This window comes from Diceros bicornis, chromosome 17 (genome assembly GCF_020826845.1).
Source record: "Diceros bicornis minor isolate mBicDic1 chromosome 17, mDicBic1.mat.cur, whole genome shotgun sequence".
NCBI classification, from domain to species: domain Eukaryota; kingdom Metazoa; phylum Chordata; class Mammalia; order Perissodactyla; family Rhinocerotidae; genus Diceros; species Diceros bicornis.
The window spans coordinates 41335757-41361985 of record NC_080756.1 but is presented as its reverse complement, the minus strand read 5'-3'; the positions used below and the strand labels follow the sequence as shown (position 1 = coordinate 41361985).

The window sequence follows — 26229 nt, the reverse complement described above, 5'->3', positions numbered from 1 at the left end:
CGTTTAAAACAACAAAAAAAAGCTGTCTCTGAGGAGGTGTTATTTGACATGAAGCCTGAAGGATGAGAATGAGCTAACAGTGCTAAGAAATGGGAAAATTAATTCCTGGCAGAGTAAACAGTATCCAAGCCTTGTAGGTTATAGCAGTGAGTTCAAATTTAATTCTAAAATAAATAAGAAGCCATTGAATGGTCTTATATTGATTATCTCATCTTCATAAAAATTATGTGAAGTTGGTAATAATATTATCATCTCTACTTTACAAATGAAACTGAACCTAGAAATGATAAAGTAACTTACCCAGATTTATGGAGCTAGTAAGAATGAAATTGGGATTCGATTTCAAGAAATTTGACTCTGGAGTCTACCCTTAACCAAAATACAATGTTATAAACACTCAAATATGATATGTACAGTAACTTGCATAACAAGAGCTGGTTTGTTACATCAGCCAGAAAGAGAGAGGCGGAAAATCGGATCTCTGCCAATTAATGGATTCAATTTTTAAACAACTTTTAAAACATTTCTTACATTGACTTATGAATTGAATATATATCATAGTCTCTCAGAGCTGTCTTTGATCAACTTTGTCTTTTGAAATTAAAATTGTGTTTGTGTAATAAGTTATAAACTGAATTATTCTAAATGGTCTAGTTTATGGTTTTAATGAACTCTGAGTATATGGAACTTGCAAAAAAATTTTTTTTCTTTAAGTTTAGAATAATAGCTTGAAAGAGGAAAAACATTACAAACTCAAGCTGGGCAGTCCAGGTTGGCTATACTTTTAAAGTTGTGACTATACATTGTGTAATTTATTGATTCTGAAAAATTGCATTGGCTATCTTCTAAGAAAAATATCTTGGGCATTTTGTGCACACCGTGCAGCCAGAAACAGCATGAGAACAGTCATTCCCCTGTGACCACTTCCAAAAAAAAAAAGAAATGTAAGCTAACAGGAAGACCACCTTAATACTCCCATAAGTGACAATAATTTTGAATTTTCAAATGTGACTTTCTGATCATTTTTGAATCCCACAATTCTAATTCTTAAATTCCTCAAGAAAGAGTTTCTGTTGAACAGAGAAACTAAAGAATTTTCTATGGCAATTTTATTAAAGAACTTTGTACATGCAAATGATGTACAAATATTTTGTTTGTCAAGTTCCATCCCTCCCTCTATTTCTGGATTATAATTTATGTTGAAACATGTTTCTTAGTGAAATATTTAATACTCCAAGTCATGGTTGGAAACAAAGAAAATGTATTTAATAGTTTTTTATTGTATACTTCCTTTAAGATGACCCCCTCCCCCTGAAAAAAAAATCCAGGGAATTTTCAATTTAGATAATTTTCAATTTAGATAATAATCAAATAAGCAAGAATCCCATCCACTGTATATTATTGATTCAAATTGACAAGGTCAGTGGTAAATTGATACATCAATCAAGCTTCCTCTTCTACAACCTAGAATATTGTTTTTTAATAGCCATTGTTAAGTAGCTATTTTTCTGTTTCTTTATTTTCTCTCTCCACATTCACTTTTTAAGTTCTTCTTCTATTTTATGTTTTGCCTTTAATACAGGCTCTGGTACATAGTAGTCACTTAAAAAAGAAAAGAAAAAAAAAAGGTGAATAAGTCTCTCAGCTTTAGTGCTTGAGGTAAGAACAGAGACAGAGAAGAGCATGGTAATGCTTTTTGCACCTGCAATTCTACCCACCTCGGTTAACAAAGTACAAACAATTTTAGATCATACTACACTCTTCCTTTTTTCTCCTCCTTTCTTTTTCCTTGCCACATCATTTTATATCCCAGTTTCTTTTTCTTCATCCGTAGAGATTCACATATGTCCCAAAAGGGAATAAATTTCTAAGAAAACTTTTTTTTTCTGCAAAAGAACACTGATTATACTATAAACAAACCCATGAAATTACTTTCAACATATCAAATGGGTCCTGGAGCCATGAAGGAGAATTGAGGGGCCAGGTCGAATTTGGGGGTGTGGATGTACTTTACCTTAAACTTGAGCGAAGAGAATATCTTCAGGCCTTATTATAAATTTTTTTCCAGCAACATTTAAGAAGCTGGAGACAAAACACACATATTTTGTTGAAAGGAACTAAAGTCATTTTGGCAATATCAAGTTCAGAGGAAAAAGAAGAAACCCAAGGTCCATGTGGTGGGGCTGGCGCATCTTGTTCCCCGCCACTCAGTCTGTCTGTCCTTTTCTCAACAACCCCTCCAAAGTGAAGCTGTTTGGGGAGGAGAAAGTAGCATGGAAAATGTTTGGAATTTTGCTGAAGTTTTTTGGCACTGATGGAAACATGGCTAAGCACTGAATAAAATAAAACTAAAAATTTTACAAAAAGCAGTTTTGGAAAAATGTAACTTTGACGTTAAGAGGAAATTGTATAAAAATGAATTCGATATTTTATGTCATTTATAAGATAAGATGAATTACTGAGATTTATTTTGAAAAGTCATACTATTGATTATGGGGGTGGCCTGGTGGCTCAAGCGGTTAAGTGCACGCGCTCGGCTTCCACGGCCCGGGGTTCGCGGGTTCGGATCCCGGGCGCACACCGATGCACTGCTTGCCAGGCCGTGCTGTGGCGGTGTCCCATATAAAGTGGAGGAAGATGGGCACAGATGTTAGCTCAGGGCCAATGTTCTTTGGCAAAAAAGAGGAAGATCAGCATCGGATGTTAGCTCAGGGCTGATGTTCCTCAAACACACAAAAAAAGTCACACTATTGAATTTTAAGACCATTTCTAAAAACGATAGTTTAAGTAGAAAGTTTTCCTCTGATTTAGTTTTGTTGCTATATATAACAACTTAAAAACTAAGTAGCAATATATCTATATTTTTATAGGTCTACTAATATAAACTACTGGAGGATCAAAGTAATTTTCCCATTTTTCAGCACATATTATTAAATTTAATGCTACAGTTTAAGAAATTGTTGTTTACACCGCGTGCAATATATGAGAATGTTTGATTAAGAAAAAGAAAAAAAACTTAAAGCTATTCAAATGCAGGATCTCATGAATCTTGTTGAGGTGAAGCTTTTGCCACAACTGAGGCTGTGTTTGGTTTTCATTATTTTCACTGGGATTTCCAAATTTTTCTTATAAGGAAAGATCAATTTTATAGTTGAGTCTCATGAAGTTGCCCCAGTGGGTTTGACTGAGTTTTAATAATTTTCTGGGGAAAATAGCCTTAAAGGAGTTTTTTCATGAGGCATTGTATAAATGGAATCTGAATATATAGGGAAACTGAGAAATATTAGCATGATCTAGTTAAACAACAGGTGAAGAGCTAGAAATAATAAATGAGACTTTTATTTATTCTTTTAAATGATTTCTACTCAATTACCCAAATTGGCAGAAATAATACAAGAGGTAGTTTAACAAACTGTGAAATGCAGGTTTATGGTCACTTTCAATGCTGCTCAGAGATTTGTTTCACCTGACATAAAGTTGATAGAGTTAATAAATTAAAGCCATAATGCCTTGTGTAATATTTCACAAGAAAACTGCATTTTGTTTTGCTTTTCTTAAAAGCATTTTTATGGTGCTTCTTTTGGAAACATTTGCATGGATTTTTGGAGTTTTTTTGTTTGTTTAGTTTTGTTTGCTTGTTTTTCCACTTGCATTGGAAATTTGGTGTGTTTCCAACCAATAGATCGTGCACCTGGAGGTGCAAGTCTTTTCTATATTGAACAAACTCTCACATAGCTTTTTTCCCAGCTGATATTTTCAAACATTTGTTATTTATGACTCTCAGTCTTTTGCTACTCTTTATGTCTCAAGAAGATTAAGCCATCCCAGGTCTCATTTCTGCATGCCTCTCTTCACTAGGGGGACCTAGTAATGTTAAAATTTGGATTTTCCAATTGTTACACAGAAAATAAATCTGAATCTGATTCAATAGACTTAGGAGATTCCATGGTCATGTACACGTGTTATGTGTTACTCTGAGTAATGACACATGAAGTTTTGTTTTACTTATAAATTTGATCAAATTTTGTAAATTGTGTGTTGGCATGGTAGAAGAATGGATTTCTCCCATTCTAGTTTAATAGAAAATAACCATAAATATCATTGAATTATACTTTTCTTAAAGAGTTAGAATTCAATAATACCTAAATATTATATAATTATGAATAGTGATAAAAATAATAGCTAACATTTAATGATGTACTATGTACTCTGTACTATACTAAGCCTTCTTTATATAATGACTCATGTAATACTACCAAAACCCACATGAGTTAGATGCTATTATTATCTAAATCCTAGAGATATGGAAATGAAGCATAGAGACATTAAGTAAATTGTCCAAGACCATGTATCTAGTAAGACTGAATATCCTGTCAGAGAAGGGATTTGAACCAGTCAATCTGGCCTCTAGAGCCCACATACTTAACCACTATGCTACACTTTATTAATGACCCAGAAGGTACTTCAAAATCCAATGGTGCCTCTGGTAACAATATCAACATTCGTTATGTTTACATCGAGCATGGAGCTAGATATATAGTGGGTACCCAATAAATATTTCTTGAAAGAATCTATGGATTAATACTGAGTGGGTGAATGCAGGAATGAATAATGTGTACTGATGAGGTATGCTAGTAGAGAATTTGGTATAACTAAATCTCTGACATATAATATATAGTACCATACATTTTGGAGTAATTCTATAGCCAGCATTTTAAAATGTGATTAATTTATAGTATTTACATTGGATTTTCAGAGAAATTAAATTTTTCTCCTATTCCACAGTTTTAAAAGAAGTGGAGACTAGAGAGTGGAAAACAGATTTTGGAGAAATAAATCCATCATGTTAACTACCACGAGTTCCATGAGGACAAATCAAATCCCATATCTTTTAACTTTTCCTTACCAATCTACTTCAGTGCCAGTGACCTGCTACTTGATTTGGACTCAATAATTATTTATTGTTAAAAGTAGTACAGTAGGAAAAAAGTGTATGATTTGCAGCCAGCAGACCTAAATTTTAATCCATGTTTAACCACTGGCTAGGTATGTTACAACTTCACCTCTCAACTCATTTTCATATCCATAAAATAGGGATCATATGCCTTTTTTTGATAATAATGAAAGAAAATAATATATAAGAAAAGCATTTAGATAACTGCAAAAAAGTGTTTCTCAAAATGTGTTTCATAGAAAACCATTAATCTCTTTTGAAACAGAAGTGTTCTATCATCAAATACTTTGGGAAATATTTACTTGAATCAAATTCCTTTGCTTTAAGACTTCCTCAAACTGTAACAATGCTAACATGTATTGGGACTATCCAAGGAGTAACTAGATTATGCAGAATTTTACAAGCATATTTTATTTTATTGCCATTTCTTTATAAAATATCTCACAGGGTGTTTCAGCACAAGACTGATGTGACTGCATTAATATTAGTAATACCTAAAATGCAAATTAGCAATAAAAGTACAAAAGTTCCGTGTAATCAAGATAGTCAAAATGTATTAAGTAAAAATAATGGAGACTTTGTAGCATCAGTGGCCACATACAGGTTTAGGGTGATGACTGTCATTATGATAACAGGGACAGAAATAGAATTATGGAAACTTTCTAAACCAGAATGTAGGAACATCCTTATCAGAAATAGATATAGAACTTGCACTATCATGAGGCTGGGATTTCGAAATTCAGAATATTTGAATTTCTCTCTATTTGAAGTCTTCTCATTCTCCAGTGTTTATGAAATTTATACTGGCTGCTAAGTTGGGACTCCAAGAGTCAGGATCAGGGATTGATTTTCTGCCAAGTGGATGGAATTTAGGTAGTTGTCACCAACTGTCAAAGGAAAAAGTATTCTTTAATTTCAGTCATTCAGTGCTTAACTATTTTAAGGCTTTCAATGCTTTCTAAGGAAGATCAATTCTAAAGAATCTGTTTTGTTCCTGCTAATTTGTCTGAAGATTCAACATGAGGAGAATGGGAGAAAGCTAAATTATTCCGGGAATGATAAAAAAAGAGATTTAGATCCTGGGAAAGATTCTTGAGGCACAAAAGGCTGGGACCAGTAAACTGAAAAAGACTCACTTCCTTGTGCCACTGCAAGAGGAAAGGGCAAGAAGTGGTGATGACCTGCCAAAAAAAGTAAAAAGCTTTGGAATACCCTCGGAGATATCTGGTGGATATTTCCATGGCTTTTTGAGGAATTCTGTATAATGTGACCATGTCCTGTCCCTCCATGAAATTTCCAATAACATCCCCTTCACTTGATAATGCCTTGTAGAGTGGGGTGGATTTGGGGTATGGGGTGATGAGATCAAGTGGTGGTGGTGAAGGTAGCCTGTGGGGACCTGAGGATGCTGATCATATCTGGTTTACCCAAAGGAGGCTGATGGAATCTCCCAATTTGTAAATTTAATTTTAAAAGAACATCAGTCTTTTTCAGTACCATCCGTAGTAAGTCTTTTCAGGCCCCAAACCCCAGTTTAGAACCCTGGAGGGCTGTGTGACAAGTGTGTGGGAGCCTCAGGCATTCTGTTAACACTTTTGGCCTAAGGCCCAAGTCAAATACAGATTTCCAGTGTTACTTTTCTGCAGAGCACAGTGTAGTCTTGACCTTCTTACTCCATTGATAATAAGAGGTGAAGGAAAACAACACCAAGGATTAAGAGCAATTCCCCTAAAAAGACTAGACAGGAGCTGAGCTAAGCTAAACTGTCTATCACAGATCTTCCCAGGCCAGGGGACTGGCATCCAGTAGACTCTGTCAGCAGGGGAGTGAGCAGTCCAGGCCCATCTTCCCACGTGGAATTCCAGAGAGAGAAAGCATAAGTAGTGAAGAGGTTATAAAAGGAGTATGCCAAGGGAAGAATCCAAAGGGAACATGCCAAAGGTAAAGAAAGCTTTAATTTGCTTATCAAATTGAAAGTTCCATGCCTATCATAGTAAATGGAGTTAAAAGGCAACCGCTGCTCTTATGCATTTTCTGACTCTTGAAAAACAAACCACCTGTGTAAAGGGACAACAAAATGATGCCATGTACTATGACTAATATAAGGGTGTCTTTGTGGAATGTGGTACATGCTCCATATATTCTTGTTATATTGAATGAAATTGAGTAAGAGTTTGGGGAAGGGAGAATCCCTAGTCCATTAGTATTTCTCTAGAGAATGCACTTTGTAATTTTTAATTAATGGAGCTAATGATTAACTTTTGGACAATTTCATATCAGAGGAAGGGAGTAAATACGAAATATATACCTATGATTGAAAAGATCCAACCCTTTTAAAAATTTTAGCTTAAGGACGCTCTGCTGCTCCTCAAATGTACCATTTCTGCTCCTGTCTCAGGGTCTTTGCATCTTCGGTTTCCTCTGTCTGGCATGTCCATGCCCCAGATATCCGTATGTCTGTCTCTCTCCCTTTATATAGTTCTCTGATAAAATGTCACTTTTTCAGAAAGGACTCCCCTGATCTACTTATATAAAAGTAGCTCTGTTCCCAGCCCCGACCCACAATTACCCACTCATTCTCCATTTTTTACTCTACTCGAAGCTTCTTTAGGCTTTATCATCACCTGGTGCATATATGTTTATTTGTTTATGTTCTGTCTCCTTTCACTGGAATTGTCAGAGCCGGAGAGAAGAGATGCATCTTGAGTTGTTCTCTGTTGTACAGATTGTGCCTAGAGCAGTGTCTTGCATCTAATAGGCATATGATAAATATTTGTCTAATGCATAAATGATGAAATAAAAAGGGATTGTCTAGTAGCTTTTACATCTTTATATGTACTATGCATAGTATGTATAAGTATGTATACATAGTATATCTATTTTAGTATATATGAGTGTATGTTTATTGTTTTTATGTTTTCAAAAATATGTTTTAGTAATTTTCAACAAGTGAAATAGAAGAATGGTTTTCTTGAGAGTAATGTGAGGATAGCAGTGTGGCTCTTACTCTCCATTATTACCTTTTTTCATATCTAAAACCTCTTGCCTCTTTAAGAACATGCAAAGAATAATTTTTTAATTTCATGTCTAGTCATAGTTCTCCAGCTTTTTTTCATCCCTTCAGTAATAGCTACGGTGAATTTCTTTCTCCCAAAAAGTCCCTAAAAAGGCATTAATTTTTATATTAACAAACAAACAAAAATAAAGGAGAATGTGGCACGGGGAAAAATATGTAAACAAGAAAGGAAGATATTTTACCTACAGAAACATACTCTCAACTATCTGCATTTCTCATGCTATTATTAAAAATATCTCTGCTTGGATAGAACTGTTTTGTTTCCATGCTGGCTTCTCCTTTGCTTCTCCTGTGAACTTTTTAAATTCGGTGTTTGGCAGCTGTTTTGTTTTCCTTGGAGCTAAGTGCTGTGTAGCATACTGTTAGCTGAAGGCTGTGATGTAGAAATTTATTATTAAAAATAAAAGAGAGAGGGAAGAATTTATTCCATAAGGATGAAAATGACTTAGTGTCAAGGAAGTTGGGATTTTCAAAATGCTTTATATGACAGATTGTCTTTCTTTTCAAGGAAGTATACTTTGTTTCCTAGGAATAAATTTAAGGGTCTTCACTTTGCCTATTCTGATTAATGGGAGCTGAGAAAGGAGGAAAGATACTCTTTTTTTAGAGAATTCCTTCATCAGATGGAAAGATGTTGTTCACCATGTGTAGGCATAACCTTGGTCACCTATATATCTCCAAACCTTCTGGTAAGATGCTTATTAAAATGTCATTACCCAGAGGAGTAATCGTAGTTCAACAACCGAGAGGATATTTTTTTATAGATGGTGAGAAAACATTTTTTTCTTCCTGAATTAAGTAGCCGTGTACTTTTTATCAATCAGAATATATTTGAATTCCCTATGTTTTATTCATCTTTCTAGTCTTAGTCTCAATCTCTGTCTCTTTGTTTTAGATTTCTAGAACCTTTATATAACTAATCATAAGATCATAAGCATTTGTTCTCCAATAAGAGTATCATATCATGTTAATAAACTTTGTCTCTTTTCCCTGAATTGCCTAGGTATCATACCACTGTTCATTTATCTTGAAAGTTTAGTCCAGATGAATTCAATTGCAAAAAGAAAAACATACTTCCACAATTTCTACTTCTGTTCCTCATTGTCCATGACCCATTTCTGTCTTTTATCTAATCCCATGATAATATCAAATGACTACTTTGGTCATCTGCTACTTAACACTAATCCTACCTGTTTGATTCAAAGGATGTTTTGACTTTCTCAAACATCAACATCAGTTTGCACTTACTTCTGAAATTCATTGACTTCATTGTACAAAGCTCTCCTCTTTGATATTTATTATAACTGACCAATTTTTTTCATTTGTCCTAATCATTAGTCAAGAGAGTGGGGCTCAGGGAGGTGTCTATGTACTTCCTAAAATATTTAGCCCTATGGTTCTGGTTTAGCAGGAATACTTACCAGTGGGGACAATCTGTAATATTAAATGTCAGGCAGTTTATCACTATGGATGGTTTTTAAAAAAGGATACTGAAAACATTGTCTTTAGTAGTCTTTTGTTCATGATCTGAGAACAGTGCTCTTATGGCAGTAAAATAAATTCTATGTATGATTAGGGTAAAAATTTATATGCTCTCATGTGCTGATATGAAGCTTATCCTCACTCACTGCCTACCCCATCTCCCATCTGTGCCAAGTAGGCCGTAATCTTGGAGAGGAGTAGAGCCCTGATACACTATCCAGCTGCCACCACCACCTCTTTCTCTGCATTTAAAAAACAAATTACAGAAAATACTATAACAAACTCCATATAGTCAACACTGAAATAATTAATGTTAACTTTTATTTTAGATTATTTTAATTAAAATAGGGCTTTAGGGGGCCGGCCCAGTGGTATAGCAGTTAAGTGTGCACGCTCCGCTGTGGCGGCCTGGGGTTCGCAGGTTCAGATCCCAGGCACCCACCGATGCACCGCTTGTCAAGCCATGCTGTGGCGGCGTCCCATATAAAGTAGAGGAAGATGGGCATGGATGTTAGCCCAGGGCCAATCTTCCTCAGCAAAAAAAAGAGGAAGATTGGCATCGGATGTTAGCTCAGGACTGGTCTTTCTCACCAAAAAAATAAAAAGTAAAAAAATAAAATAGGGTTTTAATGATAAAGCCCTTGTATGATTTCCTCAAGTCCAAAGGGAAAAAAATCTTGTTGATTTCTTTTGACTCTTTTCTTATTGAATAGAGAGCATTCCAGTATCTGATTTATCATTTCCGAGTTTATTGCTTTTTAGATTATATTTCATATAGCATGTAGATTTCTATAACTTTTCATTACTTTGATAAAAGTAGTAATAATATCATTTTAAAATATTACCACATGCTTTGTCAACTCAGACTTTCAAATATATTATAATAATGATATTAATATATAATGTAAATATATAATAATAGAATAGAATAGAATTCCTTTACCCTAAATCTCTTTCATTAGTCTATTGTATAATGCTAGGAAATAACTCTCTCTGATTCATAACACAGTTGGCAAATTTTACTATTTTATGCTTCAAAATAAAAGTCAGATATAGAGAGTGAACTTTTAGAGGTTTGTTTTATAATTTCTGGTTTGTAAATTAGCAAATTTATCATCTCTTCTGTACTAAGTGGTGATCCAAATGAGTCTACATTTTGAATGTTTTTGTTCTTTGACTAAAAATCGTAATCTTTAAGATAGGTAAAGGCAGATGGCAGTGAATTCTGTGCTTTTCTTATCTTAGTTCTGATCCTGGAAAAATGTTACCTTCTTGACTTATTACTTGTCATCATCAAATATTCTCTCTTAAATTAATATCTTGTGGATTATAATTCATGTTTGTGATTTATTTACCTCTTTTTATTGTGATACTCATGCATGTTAGAGTTTACCAAGTTATACCATTAGTTTAAACTCCTTAGCAAGAGGATAGTAGTCACAACAGCCTTTTATAAAGTATTCTTTTCAGAAGATTTACATAAAACAGTAAAGGAAAGGAGAAGTTAAGCCTTCTGCTTAAAAATCATCTTTCTCTAACAGCCTAGTGCTCAAGTTTATTATCTCTTTAAAGTTGCCAAAACAAGCATCTCATCTTCCTGTTATTAATGAAAGTTACTCCCAAGGTCTCAATAAGACAAGTAATTGAAATGTGTCAAGAATTATTTTTGATAGTTCTAGTGAACAACTAATGAAATGTTCTTAATTTGTGTGTTTCTAAATCAGACTATTTATTTCATTAGTTGATTAGTGTTTGATAACCTTATTATAATCAACTTTAAATTAGTATTAATGAATATTTACTAGCAGATGGAATACAACTAAATCCAGAAATTTAAAAAAGTTAAAGCATTAAAGAAATATCAACTATGTAAGCATTCAATTTTATATGATGATTATCTGGGCTAATTTACCCAAAATTGTGTGCTAGCCAAACTAAAATTAAATCATTACAATAATTCCAAAGCTTACAATAATCAACTATATTATTAAAAATGAGTAATTTAGGGCCAGCTCCAGTGGCCTAGTGCTTAAGTTTGGTGTGCTCCACTTCCGCGGCCCGGGTTCAGACCCTGGATGCAGAACTACATCACTTGTCTGTTAGTGGCCATGCTGTGGCAGCGGCTCACATAAAAAAGAAAAAAAGAGGAAGATTGGCAATGGATGTTAGCTCAGGGTGAATTTTCCTCAGGAAAAATAAATGAGTAATTTAAAATTACTTTGTTATATTTTTCACTAAATATACCATGAGAATTTCTCATGTAATTTTTTAAAAAGGCCCTGAAAGCCAAATTTTAATTGCTATATTATATTCTTTGCTATAGTTTATTGGATAGTTCCCCTTTTGTTGGATAACACGGTGGTTAGCACATTGTAATTACTGGATTTTTTCATTTTTATTTACTAGTTCAAAGAGTATGAATTTTTAAGAGTATGTAATATGCATTAAAATTGATATATATAGTTTAATATGTGTCTGTATTTATAAGTATGTGTGTGTGTTTATATATATATATTTGTTATATATTAGCAATATATTTATGTACTTATCTCCCTAAATCCTTGCCAAATATTCAACATTATCAATTTTCTAATTTAATAGGCAGCAGTAGTTTTTGTTATTCTTTTGGCTGAATTTCTTTTACTTCCAGTAAAATTGTTTCCCATAAATCTATTGACTATTGATATTTATTCTGCAAATTGTCCTTATTCTTTCCTTCAGTTATCTATTAGGGTTATGTTTTTTTCAAATTTGTAGAGCTCTTCGTGTACTTAAGATATTTTTCTTTACCTACCATTTCCTGCAGATATTTTGCCAATGTGACACTTATGCAGACATTTGAAGATTTTATATAGCTGGATCAATTGATCCTCTGTTGTTATTATTATTTTTTTTTGTGTGTGAGGAAGATCAGCCCTGAGCTAACATCTGCCAATCCTCCTCTTTTTTGTTGAGGAAGATTGGCCCTGGGCTAACATCCATGCCCATCTTCCTCTGCTTTATATGGGACGCCGCCACAGCATGGCTTGACAAGCGGTGTGTCGATGCACGCCCGGGATCCGAACCGGCGAACCCCGGGCTGCCGCAGCGGAGCATGCACACTTAACCACTTGCGCCACCAGGCTGGCCCCATGTTGTTATTTTTTAAGTTGGAAAAATTTTTTTACATTCCAAGGTAATTGAAATATTTGCCTGAATTTTATTCTATTTTATACTACAGTTTCATCTTTTCTTAAATTTAAGTCTTCTTATCTATCTAGAATTTATGTTTGTGTATATTATAAGGTTTAGCTCTAATTTTTTTCCAAAGAATCTATTTTTTTTTTACTTGAATAATACATCAAATACTTATTGATTTTTATATGTTCTTTTCCATATTTTGTTCCTACATGTACTTGAGTTTATTTCAAAACTGTCCACTACATCTCATTCACTTATATTTTGAGTCTTAAATTATTATCCCATAATTTGGGTTAAATTTTATAGTATATTTTAATAACCACTAGGGTATGTTCATTTCTTCTAATATTTTCTGATTATTATAAATGTATTCTCTCATATAAAATTTAGGTTCTTGTTTTTTCAATTTATTAAAAAAAGAATACTAATAGCTTTTGATTGAAATTGAGTTAAACCTGTAAATTTGTTTGGGTAGAACTGAGCACTTAATAATTTTATAGAATTCAGTCTTCTTAACCAGGAGCATTGTATGTCCATCAGTAAAGCTTTACCATTTTCTGTATATGGTTATCAAACATTTCTTGATAATGTTGTTCAAAAGTATATTATTTTTTGGTGCTATGGTGAACAATTTTTTTTTTTTATTATCTCTACTAAGGAGTAATTTCTGTTGTATAGAAAATCTAAAATGTATATTAATATGTCGTATAGTCTGTCTTGTTAGTATGCTAACTTATTAGTGGTAAGGAGTTCTTCCATTGGTACATGTGGGTAGTGTGTGTACTGGAAAGATGAATGGAATTTTATTCTTCTCAGTTGATACCTTGTATTTTCTTAATACTCTTCTAGTTAAATGTTATTTTCAATAAATAACTATCATACTTTGTAAGTGAAGTATCTCAGGGCTATTACAAATATGGGAAGAACTTGGCAGTGTTTTGTAGTCTTTATTTTTTATGAAAATCTACATTTTGTGACTTTGGGGGTGCAAATAATTTTACTCCTTAGAACTCTCATATTTTTGTGATAGTATCAAAACAGAATTAAAAATGGTTGAAATATTTTGGCCTTCTGGTTCCTATTATTCATGACAGTAGACTAAGCTACACTAATGAATTTCTTCAGCTTATTTTCTTAATAAGCTAGAAGCTTAATGGTATGCAAATAAAGCTTAACATGGTTTAACACCTATCTAAGATGTTCCTGACAAAGAACTGTAAAGCTATACATGAGCAGACTCTATTTGTCACACAGTGATATTAAAATATTTTCAAAACAACTAAGCAGTTGAAATATTAGCTAGCAAACCAGAAGTTTATTACTTCAAGTATGTTAATTTATTCATGATGGCTATTTAATACATTACTGTTAAAACATAGATTTCAAAAACCTAATTATTCTTTAAAAGAAAGAGTAAAAATATTTGCCATGTAAAATAACTATCTTTTAATTTACTATAATTATTATGTTATCTTATAGCTGATGGGGCATTCAGAATGGGATCACAAACGAGGGCCAAGAGGATCACAGGTAAGTTTCTTTTCCTTTCCTTTTTTGTATTTGTTTCTTAACGCTTTGAGCCATGAGTTTTCTAAAACTCAAGAAATAATAGGAAGTAGAGAGAGGAAGAGGCAAAATAACCATGCCATTTGTTTTTATTTAAGTTCGCTGTAATTAAAGTCTGGTTTCAAATCCCAAAGGCGGATGCCAGTGTATTCCTCCTTAGAGCTTTCTGATATCCCATATTGGTTGTGTTTATATGAAAGTAGATTTTATATTCATCTTGTCTCTGCAGAATACATTTTGATCAGCAACTCACTCTTCTTGATTTTATTCAGTTCCTTTGATAATTTTTCTGTATATTTTCTTCTTTTCTCTATCTTCCTGTTTTTGGTTAAATATTTTGAAATATAATCAGACTAAATCCTGAACTAATTGCAGATTTTGTCTCTAAATTAACTCTCTTCGTCTTAGGGAAATAGAAAGATGAAAGGACCTATTATTTTTGAAGAGAAACAAATTCTAAACCTTTCTATATTACCAGGCTGTTTTCATTGTCTTGCTTTATGTCTTAGGCAAGGAGAAAAGCTTCCATGACGCATTTATGCTTTTTAATGACCTAATTAGACAATGTGGATTTGTTTTTCTTCCATAATTGCTTTGCCGGACAGAATAAAGTCTAAGTTTTACACTAAGAAAATTCTTTCTCCTCCTAGGTTATTTTGTAAAGAAGTATAAAAATCATTTATCTCATAACGGTCTGTGTTTACCTGACTGTAAACATCCCAAATAAAAATTAAGTGGGTGGCACATTTTTACCTTTCCGCTCGCATTTTCTATTTCCCTCTAAAAAATATGGTTAAGAGAAAGAGAGTTGAATGTGTGGTACTGTATATGAAAGTTCATTGTGAAATGTGAGATTCTGCCAAATGTTTTACAAAGCTGACATGGACCTGTGCTGTCATTAAGTTTGCATTAATGACTATTTAATTTAGGTCACTGGGAAAACAATACCAAGTCAGTCAGTTGTTTTTAGTTGAGATTTTAATAGCTGTGGTTTTATTTTTGCCCATTATCAATTTGATTAGTAAATAATATAAAACAGTCCAATTAAATTAGGATCATCCAAAAGAATTTATATCTTGTTTTCCCTCACTGTCACTTCCCCTTCTCCATTTTCTCTGGCAACTCTCTCTCTGTACACATCTGTAATATTTTACCTCAAGATTTGCTGCAAGGTTGGTAATGAAATGATGAAATTAACATATGGTAAATTCTTTTTGATTCTAAACTAATACAAACTGAAGATGAACACAAGTAAGAAACTCCATGCTCCTGATTATTCCCACCAAAGACATTTTGATATTCAAAACATGCCAAGAAACTTGATAAGGATATGTCCCTTCAAAGTAATGTAGTGTTATATACTCCCCATGTGACCTATTTGGATATAGTTTATCTTTAGGGTTGGATTGGTCACTCTGTCATTATAAATTGAAAATAAATGTCATTAAAGCACAACATTGTGTTAAGTTGAAACATAAAAACCTCAGAATGAAAATTTTTTAAATTCCAAATAATGCATATAGCTAGAAAACTTCAGAATTCCACATACACGCACAAAATATTTTCATAAATAAAGTCTGATTATATTTGAAAGCCTGAGATGGTTCTGAAAGGCAATGGCATTAGAACATTCTTGCAGGAACTACCGTTATCAGCATCAACTTCTTTCTTGGACCTCTCATCTAGCTAAATAAGTATTCTAAATGTGGTATACCTTTTTCTCACTTTGATTCCTCACTTCAGATAAAAATTGTCAAGGTAAAAAGCAAAAGCACACACCAGAAAATAAAAACAATAACAACTACAACAAGCAAACGTTATTCTTTGGAAATTCTGGGTAAGCAAATTATGTGTTAAGTAATAATTTAATAATCTAATCCTAATTCCCCACTGGAAAAAAGAAAGACACTGTATTTATGTTTTAGATCATTGATCCCTTCTTATCTTGCTATTAGTTCTTCGAAAAATATATCTAAAGCCTTTTAGCCATTCAAAAGGAATTTCAGTCAGACTGTATTTGAACACAGATCTCTTAATATTTTACTAATACTCCAAGGCCTCACTCAAATTGCATCTCAGTTTAGTTTAATTGAAGACAGGTTTTTAAGGACTTACTATGTGTACAGCACTGTGATAGGTCTAACTGAGGAAAAACTGAATGACAAGGTTACTGCATTCCAAGAGCTCACAAGTTATGGTTGGAAATAGAGCAATACTTGAATGTATAATTTGCATATAAGGTAAACTGATAGATGTAAAATTAATTATATAAACAAAGTATGATAGGAGTTTAGGTGGGACAGAGTGTTTATTTATTTCTAGTAGAACTAGGAAATACTTCTTGGAGTTGATGATATCTGAGGTGAGCCTTCAAGTTTGGGTAAGGTTTCAGAAGTGTGAAGAAAGTGAAAGCGAAAAGCTTGAATAAAAGTCTGAACTGACAGAGTGTGGGACATATTTGGATACATGTGAATTTTCTTTATAACTGCTTTATAAACACTTATTGGATAGGGACTGTTGCAGAAACTACTGTGAAGGAATGATCCAGAGAATGTCATACGTGATTGATTAGATATGAGGAGGAAGTCAGGAGGGTCAAGAGTTTGAAATCCAGTACTTGAAGAATTCGTGCCATTAACACAGACCAGTTTACAGGGAAGATGATGAGTTCAGTGTTAGCGGTGTTAAGTGAGAAGTGAAGATGGCAATTCCAAAAGGGAATTTCAGACAAATGCTTGAGGTATCTTTCTGGTGCTCTGTAGCCAGATTAGAGCAGAAGATGTCAATTTGGGAATGCTAATCATACATGTGATAATTGAACTACATCAGGAGATAATTGAACTACACCAGAAGAAGCATATTAAAAGAGAAAAATAGAAGAAAGGCTGATTCTTGGGGAAGGCTCACTGTAAGGGCTGGGAGGAGCCTGGGGAGAGAATGAAAACATGCACACGGTCTCACTAGAGACCAGCTGAAGGAGAAGTGATACAGAATCAAAAGCGGTGTACTATCAAGTTACACCAGGAAGAGGACTGAGACCACAAACAGAGGTTCAAGAAAACAAAAAACGTGGAAAATGCCTTTGGATTTAGTGATTAGCATGACATTAGTGAACTTTGAGAATGCAGTTTTGATCAAGAAGTGGTGGAAAGCAGAATACAGAAATTAAGAAGAGAATAGTGGGGGCCAGCCCGTGGCTTAGTGGTTAAGTGCACGCGCTCTGCTACTGGCGGCCCGGGTTCGGATCCCGGGCGCGCACCGACATACCGCTTGTCTGGCCATGCTGAGGCAGCGTCCCACATACAGCAACTAGAAGGATGTGCAACTATGACATACAACTATTTACTGGGGCTTTGGGGAGAAAAAGAGGAGGATTGGCAATAGATGTTAGCTCAGAGCCAGTCTTCCTCAGCCAAAAAAAGAGGAAGATTAGCATGGATCTTAGCTCTGGGCTGATTTTCCTCACCAAAAAAAAAAAAAAAGAAGAAGAAGAGAATAGTGTAAGATAGTATAAAGGTTTCTTGGAAGAGTTTTGTTTTAAAAGAAAAGTAGGATTAAGAAAGAGCTGGCAGGGGCCGGCCCAGTGGTACAAGCAGTTAATTGCGCGCGCTCCGCTTTGGCGGCCTGGGGTTCGCAGATTCTGATCCTGAGTGCACACTGACGCACCGCTTGTCATGCCATGGTGTGGCGGCGTCCCATATAAAGTAGAGGAAGGTGAGTACAGATGTTAGCTCAGGGCCAGTCTTCCTCCACAAGAAAGAGGAGGATTGGCATGGACGTTAGCTCAGGGCTGATCTTCCTCGCAAAAAAAAAAAAAAAAAGAAAGAAATGGCAGCAGAAGTGAGTGAAATTTCTTTTTATGCTAAGATGAGATGTGTATCAATAATTATTAATGGCAAAGAAAAAGAATCAGTGTAGAGAAGAAAACACTGAAAATTCTCAATAGTGAACTGTTTCAGGACTGAGAAAATAGTGTGGTTGAGGGTAGGCAATGCACTTTCTGCCAAAGGGGCCTTTTCGTGACCTGTTTATGTGTTTTTCTCACACTCCATCAGTCCCCACTCCAAAACCCCGCCATTCACCCTAGTTCGGAAAAACAGACCATGTTCTCAAATGAACTACTAGATAAATCCATCAAAAAGCACAAATGAAAAAGCTTTGGAAAGAAAGTAGAGACATCTATACCAGAACAAGAAAGAAGAAATAGGGACAAATAGTACAAAGTGAAAGAAATACTGTGAGCCTAATGACTCCAATGATCTTGGTAGAAAGGGTGCATAAACTTGGGGATATCATGGTGGACCATCTTGAACAGTAGAAAATATATGGAGTAACTGTTGCTTTGCGTAGCTGAAAAGGGGACTTGCTCCATGTTGGAGCATCAAGAAATGCCTACTAGAAAGCAGAGCCTGTCACAGCTGTCAGTGGGTAGCCTGCCAGACAAATTTTAACCTATTTTACTCTACTTCAAAAAACACCAACATACGTCAGGCACTTTTTTAGCCTTTGAGGAGTCAAAAATGAACTGAACAACTTTGGCCTTCAAGAAGCATATAATTTTATTTAAAGTCAGCCTTGGCTCAGAGGATAAAAAATAATGAGCTAGTATTGAGAGCATTCATTATTACTAGGATAGAGTTAAGCTTCTCCTGGCTTTCACCCTATGTGCTTACTAAGTAAGAAATTTTCTCAAATTTGACGTAGTCCTCCACAATTATACCATATGTGCATTACCATAGATGATAAGAAGGTGTACCTTTCATATCAAATACTTATCATATAGAAAAATGCATATCTTGCTTCAAGTAAATTCCAACACTTAATTGCATATGACTCTTCAGTTTCAGCAAGAATTTAATTCAAATTGATTTATTTACTCTGTTCTCAGTAATTCTTTGGCATAATTTGTCAACTCTCTCGCAGCTTTCCGGCTGATTTTTCTTCCTTTTTTTTTTTTTTTTAAATATGTATTCTTAAATCGTAGATCATCCAAATTAGGGAAGATGCTAAATGATAAATAAATTTCCAGCAGCATGCAGAACTCTTTTATCTGGCAGCATTCCCAGTAATACCAAATAAAGTCAGGGGATGAAATTCTCAGAGTGCAATTCTTTTTTTTTTCTTTTCCTTTAAATTCTTGAAGAAAAGTTTTCCAGTGGGAAGTGAAGAGAGGCAATAGAAAATTGATCTCCTTTGAAAAGCTTAAAAGTGGTATGAGGGGACTCCAAGGAGCCAATAATTTACTTTTCACTTAGTTAAGGGTCCCTGTGGGAAAAGATTACCTCAATCTGTGATTTTGTGAACTTCCTGACATTTTAATGTACTAGGCACCAGCAAGCCCTTATTTATCAATAGTTAGAGACGAGCAAGTTCTTTAGTCGTTTAGTACGTTGTTGATGACTCACTGCCTACCAGCCAGGCCTTATCAACTAGATTTATGAGCACTTCTTGTAGAAACAACTTTTTGTGTGATGTGTCTTAGTCTTCAAATGATTGAAGTATTTTTTTAGACAATGAAATTCTGGTTTGTATGTTCCTAAATAATTGAAGTAACATTTGTACAATACAGGAAGATAGCTGAATATTCTGGTGGGGAAAAAGTTATTAGGTGCGCAAAACTATCAGTATGCTTGAAAATGATCTGTGTCCCGTTTAGCGGCATGGCTTTAACAGTCTACCAGGTGCCGGAGGCTCCAAACTTTAAAACTTCTAGAATAAGAGGCATCTACCTAGATCAGTTAGCTTTTGCAGCACTATTTTAAGTCTCAAGGATGAATTTTGGTAAGTTATTATACTTTGGTATCTTGTCTGCTTGGGTATTCAAGAGAAGGGGTCTGTTAATAATAGCTCCTGAAGTTGATGAACGAAGCATTTGCTTCCTAGTGGTCTAATTCTGTGACAGATCAATTCTTTTCTGTGTTAAATAATTTTTTTTTTGATGATATGAGTGTGAACAGTAATTTAAATACCCTCCAGACTTACCTGGAATAATACCATATAAAGTTATTAAAGTTAACTCCATTTAATACATTTTAGAAAGACAGCCATCCAGATTTCCCAGGAATTTATTTCAAGGGATTAATGTGAGCAGACTGGGAGTCCATTATTACATTTCCCAAATGCTTGATGTGTTACCAAGGAATAATTCATGCCCTAGATGAATCTGGCTGCCAGTGTTACTTTTTTCTGCAAACAGTGTTTTTTACTTGCATTTCCCTCTCCTTTTTCTCTTTTCTGCATATTAATCTAACCACTGTTACCACTGGTTTAGAAATCATTCCAATAATAATTTCATTTTTTGGCAACTCTCCAAGGAAAGTTTTTTTTTTTTGGTGGTTGTGCTATGGAATTTGTTTGAATTTTGTTTATATGGACAAGGACTACACACCGAATATTTTCCTGAGCCCTACACATCTTAGGAGTGGCCTTGTCACCTCATACAATAGTGGCAAGAAAGGACCTGCTTGCTTAATCCTTACTGAATGACACTCTTATCTTGGTGACTGTGGACATCATTCACCTGACACGTGCACTGCCTTATGCTTGCTTTTGTTAAATCAGAACCTTCTGGTATGTTATATGAAATAAAACAAAGATGGGCATTTCATACCCTTCTTGTCCATTAAATCCTCCTTTAGGTGTTTTCAATTTTACCAGTTAGATCTAAACAATCTTTTTTTACCCTCCCACTGATTCTGTTAATTGTTTTTATCTAGTTATAGTTTAGTATTATGTCTTTAATTTGCATAGACATACTTTATAAGACACAGTCTTAGAAAATTTGTCCTAGTAGGGATATTTTTGAAAATCTCCACAACAGTGTCAAGAGGATGCAGAGACATCTTTGTCTTTGTTCAGAGAAGGGAAAATGGTGTTTCTCTTTAACAACTGAACTCAGTGGTTTATTACTTCTCCAGCATCTCTGGTCTCTCCTCAGTAGATCCCAGTAGCAAACTCCCATCCTCCAGTTGTGATAATGAAAAATGCCTCCAGACATTGTCAAGTGTCCCCTGGGAAGCAAAATTGCTTCTGGTTGAAAACCGCTGAGATTACAGCATAATCTCTTTGCCATGCATTTAGAAGATAATGAATAAATATTTACTGATTAATTTTGACACTTCATGTAGGAAAATGGGAAAATGCTTCTTTAAGAATATACGTTTTCAAGTTGCATCTTTAAGTCTACCAAAGAACAATTTTAAAGAGCATATTCAATTCATTGTGAGGTAGTTTACTCACAGCAGAATCATGTCCCGGAAAACTAGAAGGAAAAAAACGCACTCTTTCCACACTTGAGCATTCAAGTGATTTAGAGAAGCGGCCTGAAGGAGAACGTGGCTCTGTCCATGCGGTAGCTGCACAGAACATGTGTTTTTGGTGACCTGATGCATGACCTTGAGTAAGCTACTCTTTGTTAAAGGCCCTGGTGTCTCCAAGAGGGCATCAATGAACAGGAATCAAACAAGTCCACATAAATAAAAGGGAAAATTGCCGCTGGCATTTATGCTCCCCCCCCCCATGTTCATAGATTAGTAGACATGTTTAATACTTATCGAATGACCCTCTTATCTTGGGACTGTGAACATTATTCACATGATTTTTTTTTTTGCCAAATCAGAACCTTCTGGTACATTGTATGAAACAAAACGAGGAAATGAAATAAGCAGCTATAGATGACAGGTGTTTTAGCGGTAGGAGCTATGAATAGCGTAAGCAGTAGTCAAATTTACTAAGTGTACAAAAGCACACTTTGGAAAAAATAAAAAGAATAATAATACCTAACACTTTAAGCCACAGAAAACGTTTGCATTTGCAGCTTTTATTATATTCTTTTTTTTCAAGCTATCTCAGTGTATACATTAAGAAAATTAATTAATACAAATATTTTGCATTTACATTCCATAAAGTAAACATAGACATTCTGGAAATGAATCCTGGGGCTCTAAAGTTTTGCCTTCCACTTGCTAGAATAATAGAAGGAAGATAACGCTAACTTGAGAATTGTTAAATTTATCTTTGAGTTGCAATACCTGACAAAGGGAAATAATTTTTATTGCATGCTGGGTGATTGTATGCAGTCTCTGGCGTAAAGTAAGATCTTGTTCTTCATTAATTGTGAAAACATACTCTAAAAGGGAAGTTTTGGGGGTGGATTTTTACTCTGGATAAAACTGATGAAAAGAGATTGTGCTGAGTATCATTAGATTTTCATGGGACACAAAAATCTAAGACTAGATTTTAATGACTAGAACAAACCATCAGAGCAGTAGGTGAAGGTGAGGTGAGGTGGAGAAGGTCATCTGGCAGTTGGAGGGCCAGTTAACTAGAAGCGTGAATTAGGACAACGGAAATAGTAAATGGTTGTGAGAAATAGTCCATCTTTTAAGGTGAATATGGACATCTGTTTTTGCATACTAACAAAAAAGCACCAAGGTGCAGGTTTCTAGTATCTTCTTGGTACAATTTAGAGAAATTTGGAGAGAGTGAATGTTTTTACTTAATTTCTTAGTAACGCATATCCAGGTTATGTATAAAAAAATATGTATTTCTAATACATAACAATATTATTTATAGTGTAGAAATGTTTTGTTACTTCCATTTTAGCGGACAAACCAAAAGGTTATTTAATAACATTCCCCACATGAGTTTTTATTGTCATCCAAACTACTGATGTTTTACAAAATTTTATATCGGAGAATGAAGATTGATGGGTGGTTCTTTTCTCAGCATTAAATGATTGTCCCATTTTCTGTAGAATTTAGCCATTGTGTAAAATTAAGTAAATCCAAGGAACTGGTGCTAATAATTTCAAAGCAAAATCCTGGAACAACATTAGAGATATTAGTGAACTGAAATTATCTCAAAAGTCACATAAATGAAGCTTCTTGTCAGGTTTGATTTTCCAGATCATAGGGAGTTTTTTGGTTTTGTTTTTGTTTTTGTGGTGCTGCCTTATGCAATGACCAATTCCTGGAAAACTCTGAGATTTACAAGTGAAAGCTTGTTCTTATTGGAAATCTGCAGGTTATCAAACTTGAATCAAAATAGTTTGCTTGCTGAATGCTGTGGCCCTATGGTTACATACTTCTGGGTGTCAGCTCACACTTGGGTCTCTATAACTATTTCCATTTTAGAATTTTGTAACCATGTTCTTTTGTTTTCAAATCATTTTAACCTCAAGCCTACAGAAAGTTGTTTCTACACCCTCAGTGATACACACTTAAAAGAGCAATTAAAAACAGTTTGGGAAAAAAAAATCTCTTAGAAGATTGTGAGTGAGACAAACAGATGAGGTAGAAATTTCAAAAGTAAACCAATGTGATCAGTCAGGAATATAAAGAAGTGCCAACAGATGTGAAAGCTTTAGTTCTCAAAGGACTGGGAGCAGACGAGTGGAAAGAAGTTGTCTATCAAAGATGAGGCAGAAGAGACTCAAGGGAAAAGGCTTAGTAAATAGAGAGAAGATCATTTGATGAAGCAAGATAAGGACATGACGGTTGCAACCATGAGAAGGTTACAAACCTACATAAAAGCCCTTTGATTTGGGGGTTTGGCATGTTTTAAACCGAGTTTTGTTGCTCATTATCCCTAGTCAGAATTCTGGTGGGTCACTGCCATCACTTGGTGACAGTTCTCCTCCGGTACTTGAAAAGTGTGGCAGTATGATTCATGTTTATTGTATTTTTAGGCCTTTGTGTGATTTTTTAAAATATTCCACTGTACCAAGTAAGTTTGTAAAATCTAATCCTAGGACAATTTTGTCTTCTTCTTGATGTAGAAATATAGTGTGACTTTAAATAAATTTTGCTAAATAGTATAATTCCAGCAATGAGTTTTATTTTATGCTGATTATGGCAACCTAACACATAGGAAATTTTTAATAAATATTTCTAAAATAAATGAAAACATGCTCCAATTGACAAACTTAGAGTTTAATTTATTCAAGTAAGTTTTACTGAACCAGTGTGTCTTGAAGAAATTATATTAATCCATAACAAAATATAGCAACCCCCTAGGATTTAGTGAATTTCTAAAGCGTGAATAACAAGGCTAAAAAGCCTTTGTTTTATTTATGCTATTCCTCTGCTTTTTAGCTTCTCTATTTCAAAGCATACAGGTAAGTTGAGAGCCCCTCATTTTAATATCTATGATGCTGTATTGTATTTTATTACATGAACTGTAAAATTTGTTATGTTGGTATTAAGGAGAAGATAGAATTTAAATGCCCACTTTTGCATATAAGAACATGTGTTCCTCTCATTCTCCAGGCCCGTGGGGCTCCTCCCTCCTTCCCCCTTTTCCCTTTGCTCTCATGACAGGGACTTTTAAACGCCAGAGTGATTGTGTCTCATGCAGTACGGAGATCTGAAATTTACATGAGGACTTTAATAGAAACTTATGACACATGCTGTGACCAGGCTTTTCACTATTTTTTGTCATTTATTTGGCTTAAAACCAATGGAACAAACTGAACTTGGCATTGCTATTTTTGTTCGAAAAGAAGAAAAATATATAATTTTACTATTTCTTATGTTTTGGTCTTGGCACTGTGGCTTTTGTTTATGGAAAAAGACAGGAGAGGAAAATGCATTATTTTAACTTCACATGATAAATAATCATACCAAACTGAAATTTCCTTAAAAAGCATCTGTTCTTTTTTTTTGTTATTATTAGCATGCAGACTGCCACTAATTCAATGCAACCTTAAAATAAGAAGTAATATTAATATCTTCTTTAAATAACATTATAGGTTTAAATGCATCACTAAGATTGCATTATATATTTCATTAGAATTCAACTAGTTTCTGTGCCTATGCATGAATAAAGGAAACCTTTCTTTTTATTATGGATGTTATTTCCTCTTGATAAATTCTCATAGTAAAAAGAAAAAGCATTTAGATTTACTTTTAATAAAAATGGTATCTCACATTTATTGTTAAACTTCCTAATAAGTGCTTTATGGACAATATTAGCTACTTTAAAACGTTAACTAATTTTATCTGGAGTGAATTTCTACCAAATACTAATAACAAAAAATAGGACTATAAGTAATGTCTCTGACTTCCAGATGTTTAAAGGAAGTTCAGTTTTCATCATTTTATGCATTGGTTGTCATGAAAATTTTACTTGATAGATGCAGTATAGGAGTAAACAATTTTCCCAAAATGAACAGTGTATTATACATATTATGTGTATAGCTAGAACATAGGAGATGCTATGTTACATTAAATATCAAATAGTTGAAGTCTTTATTTTTTTATTATAAAATATTTCCAACATTTGCAGCAAAGTACAGAGAACAATGTACAAAAACTATATATTCACCACTTAGATTTAATAAATACTAACGTTATGTTATATTCAAGACAAGCAAGATGCATTTTTTTTTTGTCATTTGTTTTTAAGCAGAGCACATTGGTAAATACGTTTACAAGTAATATCTACTTCAGTAGCATTTGGAACAAGCTGGAGTATGGCCACTATATTAATCAATATGTATCCAGAAATGGGTTAACATAGATACATGATTGTAGTCAAAAGCATGCCCTGTATTAAAAATAAAATCGTTATCTCTTTGGAGGTATTAAGAAAAGCATACAAGAAGTTTTATTAACATTAAATATTCTATTCTAAATGGATTATCTTTGTTAACCAAACTTAAAATTTTTTGAAATCATGTTTTAGGAAATCATCCCTGTAATAGTCACCAGATCAACTTCTTGAAATCAACTTCATGTAAAGAAACTATACAATTGGAAACTGATGTTATTATCTATTGCTACAATGTCTTCTAAAAGTGTTACTTTCTATACATTCCATATAAATATTTAAGTTATTTTAACAGCTTAAAAGACAAAGATGTTCTATATATTTTTATTTAAAAAGTTTAATCATTGATGTGGGAGTTAGGTTTACAGATAGTGTATTTGTCTTTTCTTTCGTAACCTAATAAAAATTGTCATATTTGCAT

General features: G+C 34.0%; 1 protein-coding gene across 1 annotated transcript in view; it reads left to right on the top strand.

Annotated features, from left to right (window-relative positions):
* The window catches only part of PDE3A (phosphodiesterase 3A), a 288119-nt gene that overhangs the window by 163677 nt on the left and 98213 nt on the right, over positions 1–26229 (top strand). Inside the window, exon 2 of the mRNA XM_058558678.1 lies at positions 14172–14222. Coding sequence (XP_058414661.1) covers positions 14172–14222 — 51 coding nt within the window. The remainder of the gene's footprint in view (positions 1–14171; positions 14223–26229) is intronic.